The 7,077-nt window shown below is 38.6% G+C and overlaps 1 protein-coding gene across 1 annotated transcript in view; it reads left to right on the forward strand.

Moving 5' to 3' along the window:
- The first annotated feature begins 1,110 nt into the window (after window positions 1-1,110).
- FGA (fibrinogen alpha chain) overlaps window positions 1,111-7,077 on the forward strand; it is an 8,323-nt gene continuing 2,356 nt past the window's right edge. Inside the window, exons 1-5 of the mRNA XM_035023208.1 lie at window positions 1,111-1,305; window positions 3,595-3,720; window positions 4,301-4,484; window positions 5,855-6,000; window positions 6,594-7,077. The exon at window positions 6,594-7,077 is cut by the window's right edge and continues 909 nt beyond it. Of these exons, the coding sequence (XP_034879099.1) occupies window positions 1,252-1,305; window positions 3,595-3,720; window positions 4,301-4,484; window positions 5,855-6,000; window positions 6,594-7,077 (994 nt within the window). The 5' untranslated portion in view covers window positions 1,111-1,251. The remainder of the gene's footprint in view (window positions 1,306-3,594; window positions 3,721-4,300; window positions 4,485-5,854; window positions 6,001-6,593) is intronic.

The following is a 7,077-nucleotide window of genomic DNA, read 5'->3' on the forward strand; positions in this document are numbered from 1 at the left end:
CAGAATTTAAGGCAAGGTAGGTCTGTCAGGCAAATTATAAGATGCCCAGTTAATAAGCATTTCTGATAAACAAAAATTTTTAGTATGTTATGTCCCAAACATTGCATGGGACATACTTAAATTAAAATGTATATGTTGTTTATCCGAAATTCAAATTTAACCAGGCATCCTGGTTTTTTGTTTGCTAGATCTGGCCAAGGAAAATTTTCATATGAAGATGAAGAGCAGGGAAAGTAAACTGGCATGTCCAAAGGTATAGACACAGGAAAGAAACGATATTTTTCATGGCACTTTATGTTCTCCAATAATTGTTAACACTCAATGAATACTTACTATGTGGGAATCACCACTCTGAGGGCTTTACAAGGGTTAACTCATTTATGCTTCATAAAAACATGTAGTTTGTCAAAAGTACAGAGTTGGGAAATGGTGTACCTAAGATTATGAACCTAAGATGCTTGGCTCCAGGGGCTACTGTCTTAACTGTTTTGGATAGAGGAAAAGAATCTGTTCAAGGTAACGTATAGAAGGATTTCAGGGTCAGCCTATCACTACAGTCAATTTTTTAAAGATTTATTTCTTTATTTAAGAGTTTATTTATTTATATAAGAAAGAGAGAGGGAGAGTGAGCGGGGGGCGGGGGGGGGGGGCAGAGAGAGAGGGAGAAGCAGACTCTCTCCACGCAGCTGGGAGCCAGAAGCAGGGCTCGATCCCAGGACCCTGAGCCCACGACTTGAGCCAAAATCAAGAGTCCACCACTCAACCTACTGAGCCACCCAGGCACCCCCACCACAGTCATTTCTTAAAAGTCTGATCATCCAACCATAATTCCTACATGAAGTGAACTATCATTTGCCAGATCTCTGTTTGCAGGGGGCTGTTTCTAGCCTGCCTCAGCCCCTCTCCATATTGTCTCAAGTACTCAAGCAGAGGTCTGTCTTCCTGTTTCCTTTTGCCTTTCTAAAGTCATCCTGTTCCTGGAATGTGAGATCGTCCTGGAATTGCTGCTACCTTTGCAACCGCTTATCAAAAGCACACAAGCTTGGGGGAATTGAGCAAGAACTTCGGGGACACCAACCTTACAGAAGAAGCAGGGGTTGTAGAGCGCATATTGACTGTCTAAACAGGACAAAGATAATGATTAATCAAACCTCCTTGCAGATTTAAATGGGATGGGCGCTAGGAGTGGAGGCAGTCTTCCTCTCTTTCAGCTGGGGTGCTCCTTAAGAGCCAGCTCCACCCTGAGAAAAGATGTTTTCTGCGAAGATCTTTTGCCTGGTGCTGAGTGTGGTGGGCACAGTCTGGGTATGGTCGCCTTTATTTTCTCTTCTTGCTTTCTCTCTGGTGTTTATTCTGCAAAGAGCTTGCAGGTCTGAGAGACTTACCTACGTCCTCACACACTGAGAGCTTTATAAGCTCTACGCCATGGAGGCAAGGTCCTAGATGAGCCTGACACCTCAAGAGTAAGGAGGAGACTTAGCTGGACTAAAGTATAGAAATTCACAGGGAAAGCTTCCGTGTCTATAATTCAGCCTTACAACATCATTTGTTTATTTGTTTTATGGGAAGAAGTCTTTGCCCTCTTTGTTCCAATAAAGCCTCGAGATAGTTCATGCTAGTTAATGGAACAAAGCATTCTTTTGCTAAGAATTTTAAAAATCTAATTATTAATTTATTGCTAGTTGTCCATAATATGCAGAACAGTGGTTTAATGTAGTTTTCTTGAAAGGTTGTATTTGTGTGTTTTTTTTTTTCCCAAGAAAAGCAAATTTGTTGTTTTAAAACATATTACCTAGGATATTTTATTACATATTACATAGTTAGGAGAGATTAATTGAGAAGGCAATATTCTTTTTGGGAAGCAATCTTTTAAAATAATTACTAAATATCGCAATGATTTCTGAAGTTTGACTCCAGAGACCTGTAGAAAAGAAGAGGAACTTAATTCAACAGGCCTTTGAAACACTTAGATCTTACAAAAACATGACAAATATGTTTAAGAAACTCAGTTACTTCCTGGGCTATGAATTATTCCAATTTATTTCTTTCCCTTCACCGCTCATAAAACCTACTACCAGAGCAAAAAAACTAAAGAGGGTTTCTAACTTAAATTTCTTTCTTATAGTAAACTTTAAGTAAAAAAAGTTTTATGGAAAATAAGACTAACATCATTTGCTAACGATATTTTGGATAATGCATAAGTTTTCAGTTATCTCTCTCTTATTGGCATAAATATTTAACTTTTGCCTGTTTTTATTGTTGTGCCATTTTATTCTGAAGTATGTTTGAATTTATAATTTTATTTCTTAAAGAGATTGTACTTGTTCTTTTAAATAAACTGTCCTTGATTGCTTGAATAATAATATTATTATTAGGGTACTTCTTAAAAAATGAGGTAGCAAATATTAGCTAATTATAAGAATAAACTATCCAAGGGTGCTGGCTCAGTCCATAAAGCATGTGAATCTTGATCTCGGGGTCGTGAGTTCGAGCCCCACACTGGGCATAGAGATTACTAAAAAAAAAAAAAAAAAAAAAAAAAAAAGACTAAACTATCTGAGATTAAAATAGTCATAGCAAAATCTTTGTAAGTTAGTAGTACAAAATAAAAATAACTAAAACTTAAAATCCATCTTGATTTATGAGGCTATAAAGTCTTGCTGGAAGAATATTTCTATGTCCTATTTCACTTCATAGGTCATGATAGAAATTTTTCTAAAAATCTATATTTCTAATTAGAAAGGTGTTCAAAAAAAGTTGTCAGTCATGGACCATTATTTTTGCTTTCAGTCTACTCTTTTGCATTGCAATTAAAAGGAAATTATTACGTGAGTGGGTAACCTAAAAAGCATTTCCCAGTCTGATCTGGCCACATTTGTGCTCTTGGTATGTACCTGCTCAAATTACGAATCCATCAGATCAAAGTAGAAAGTTGAAGGAGAGAGAAATTAAGCTAAGATAGTGTAGGTTTTTTCCTACTGAAACAGAAATTATAAGGGAAAGAACTCTGAACTTTTCAATTACCTTTCTATCTCCAGACATTACTGAAAATGAAAGTGTAAATTTTAACTAATTTTGTTGATTCAAATAATTTTCCGTACATAATACATTTTCCGTATTTAAAACTCCTAGCATTTATTAAATGCTTGTTTCACATCCAACAGTGTTAAAAAATGTATTTACCCGGGGCGCCTGGGTGGCTCAGTCGTTAAGCATCTGCCTTCGGCTCAGGTCGTGATCCCAGGGTCCTGGGATCGAGCCCCACATCGGGCTCCCTGCTCGGTGGGAAGCCAGTTTCTCCCTCTCCCTCTCCCCCTGCTTGTGATCCTGCTCTCACTGTGTCTCTCTCTATCAAATAAATAAAATCTTTAAAAAAAAATGTATTTACCCTATCTCCTTTAACTCGTACAACTCCATGAAATAGGTATTAGGATTTTCAGTCAAAATGTCAGAAAGCTTGCAGAGGCCCCAAAGCAGGTGCTCTTAATCTCTGGGAGAGCCCCACCCCCCCTTCCCTTGGGTTTGCAGGCATGCCTGTGTCTTCTTATCTGCGTAATGTTGTTCTCTTTTGTGTGTTCGAATGAATCTGTAAAGACCACAGATGGCAAGGAAGGTGAATTTATAGCCGAAGGAGGAGGTGTGCGTGGCCCCAGGGTCGTGGAAAGACAGCAATCTGCCTGCAAGGAGACAGACTGGCCCTTCTGTGCTGATGAAGACTGGGTGAGTGGTGGGCAGAGGGAGTGGGAGAATCCTTCCCTGTGGTGCTAGAATTGTGCACAGGATGACCCAGTAGGTCACAGAAAACTTTTCAGTTGGGAAATAATCTAATAACTCATTACATGCCAAATTCAAGAAGACAAATGGAAAGCAACCTCACCCTGAGAGCAGTATTTGAATTATCTCCCAAACTCTGGGTCATTAATGGGATTAACGGTTTGGATTTTAGTTGCATGTTCAGACAAATCCCAGGAACCTAAGTATTATGGCCTCAAGATTTTGTGGGGCCTAATTTATTATTTAGTGTACCCTCATTCCAGAATTTCTCTCTATGACCTCTGACTAGTCCTCTTAAACTACTTTTAAGTCAATAGATGATGTCAGCATATTGGGGGAGGGAGGGGAAAGGGGGGTATTTTGAAATATAGCTGGGTGACGGGTATTAAAGAGGGCACGTATTGCATGGAGCACTGGGTGTTATACGCAAACAATGTACTGGATTGTACATTGTTCAAATGTACTTCAAAATTGTACTGGATCTAAGATATAGACCCTTAATATAATTTTTCCTCTTCACTTCCAGAACTACAAATGCCCTTCTGGCTGCAGGATGAAAGGGTTAATTGATGAAGTCAATCAAGATTTTACAAACAGAATAAATAAGCTCAAAAATTCATTATTTGATTATCAGAAGAACAATAAGGACTCTGGTTCATTGACAGGGCATGTAATGGAACTCGTGAGAGGGGATTTTGCCAGCACTAACAGTAAGCGTCACATATTTGGTACTTTGACCTTATAGCACACAACAACGCAATAACAAAGGCCCCAGATAAATATGCTGCCTCCTTCTAGCAACTTCCAATTTTATTCCAAAGTACTTAAGATAGAAATGCATGCCTTCATGATATCCCTGAATGTTAAGGAGGGGCTTGCTTTTTATAAAAGTAACATTAAAAAGGTCAGCTTAGAATTGTTTAAAGTCACAAAGTAAGTCAGAATTTTGTATTGAAGACTAGAATTTAAATGTGTTCTTTTTTAAAGAGTATATGCTGAAAAGAAGATGAGCATAACTTTTTGTTATGTTTCTGTCTTACAGAGGAGGGAGGAAACTGAGGGATCAAGAGACTTACCCAAAGACACAAAGCTATCATGGGATGGAGCTGGGAGTCCAACTCCACCAAGCTGTTTATGTTTTGTTTTTTAATTTAAAATATAGAGCTATGTTCTACATTCTCATAGGACTATGACTAAGTCTCCTTAGGACAAGGAGACATTGGATTTGCTCTGGGCATGGGAAGCAAATTTAGCGAGGCCCTAGTTCCTGAAGCCTTGCTTTGACTCTTTATATCTTTTTTTTTTTTATGTTATGTTAATCCCCATACATTACATCACTAGTTTTAGATGTAGTGTTCCATGATTCATTGTTTGTGCATAACACTCAGTGCTCCATGCAGAACGCGCCCTCTTTAATACCCATCACGGGGCTGACCCATCCCCCCACCCCCTCCCCTCTAGAACCCTCAGTTTGTTTCTCGGAGCCCATAGTCTCTCATGGTTCGTCTTGAAATTGTTCCTAAGATTTTTTTTTTTCCTTAGGTCAACAGGCTCACTCACTTGCCATTACTGCTGCACTGTTGACTTTAAATTAGTTAAGTGTCTCCTAAAGATATAAAGAAGACTCTTGCTGACCTAAGGAAAAAAAAATCTTAGGAACAATTTCAAATCTATAGGTAGGAGGGAAAACTTCTCAGTAAGAAAATCCAAGAATATGTTTAAGTATGTTAGCATATTGTTAACATTATTTTTAAGTCCCTTGGTTAAAGATATGATGAAATAATTGAAATGTTATCAAATTTAATCTCCTAATCATACCTTTAAAATTCCAAAGACATTTCTTCTGCATTTATTTGGATTACTAATTGCTAGTAGAGCATCTTAATTGATAGCTATGGATGACTAAAGGACATGACATTGTCCCAATATCAAATGCCTAATAGATTTGGAACTGATAAATAAAATGTCCAAAGAACAAATTGTTATTAAAAGGGAAATGATATTTATAAGTAGATTTCCTTCTTTTGCTGGCTGTGATAAGAAAATCACTTAGCAGCTCCTTCACTCTTGCTTTTTTCAGATAATGATAATACATATAGCCAAGTGTCAGAAGATCTGAGAAGCAAAATTGAAATCCTGAGGCGCAAAGTCATAGAACAAGTACAGCAAATCCGCCTTTTACAGAAAAATGTCAGGGATCAGCTGGTAGATATGAAACGACTGGAGGTAAGTGAGTGTTTGGCTCTAAGACCAGATTTTCTTGTTTTCGAATAGCAGGGAAAAGGAAGGCAATAGTCATTCACTGAAGACCTACTATATGTAGAGCTAAGTGTTATATCCATTATCCACCTACAAAATAGGTATTATTTCCCCCACTCTACAAATGAAGAAAAAAAGTTCAATGATATTAAGCAAATTTTCCAAGGATACATAGTAAATTTCAAGAGCAAATATTAAGTCCTTGCTTGTCTTGTTCCAAAGCTCTGACACCACCATGCCTCTGGATCTTCAATCTCAGTCTCACTAAGGGTCAATTCATCAGTGTTTCCTTTCAGAAGGAATAGCATCTTACTGATATGTTTTAAGACTAAGATGAATCCAAATAGCTCCTATTGCTTCTCCAGGCTAACCGTACAATACCTAACATCTCTTCCACTGAGGGTGTGACATAAACGAATAATAGAGTATTGATTGGTAGGTCTTAACCTTAAAGAAATGAATCCAGTTTCCAAAAAATAAATTAACTGCTTAGAACTGAATAGGCATAATTTCTTTATTTATATCGACCTCTTTTCTTTCCCTTTCTCCCCCTCTCTTAGGTGGACATTGATATTAAGATCCGATCTTGCCAAGGTTCATGCAATAGGGCTTTGGAACGTAGGACAGATCTAAAGTACTATGAAGATCAGCAGAAGCAACTTGAACAAGTCATTGCCAAAGACTTACTTCCACCTAAAGATAGTCAATACTTACCATGGCTGAAAATGACCACATCTGTAAATACGCTTCCTGGGGACTTCAAGAGCCAGCTTCAGCAGGTCCCTTTAGAGTGGAGGGCGCTCATGGAAATGCAACAGATGAAAATTACATTAGAGGGGTCTGGTAAAGATGGAAATACCCGAGGAGACACTGCCTCTCATGGACCAGGATCAGTGCCTGAAAGCCCCAGGAACCCCGGGAGCTTCACACCGGGAAGTTCTAGCACTTGGAACCCTGGCAGCTCTGGGCCCGGAAGTTCTGGCACTTGGAACCCTGAGAGCACCGGGCCTGGCAGTGCCAGCTCTTGGAGCTCTGGGAGCACCG

Source organism: Mirounga leonina, unplaced genomic scaffold (genome assembly GCF_011800145.1).
Source record: "Mirounga leonina isolate KUSES-001 unplaced genomic scaffold, KU_Mleo_1.0 Mir_176, whole genome shotgun sequence".
Classification (NCBI taxonomy): Eukaryota; Metazoa; Chordata; class Mammalia; order Carnivora; family Phocidae; genus Mirounga; species Mirounga leonina.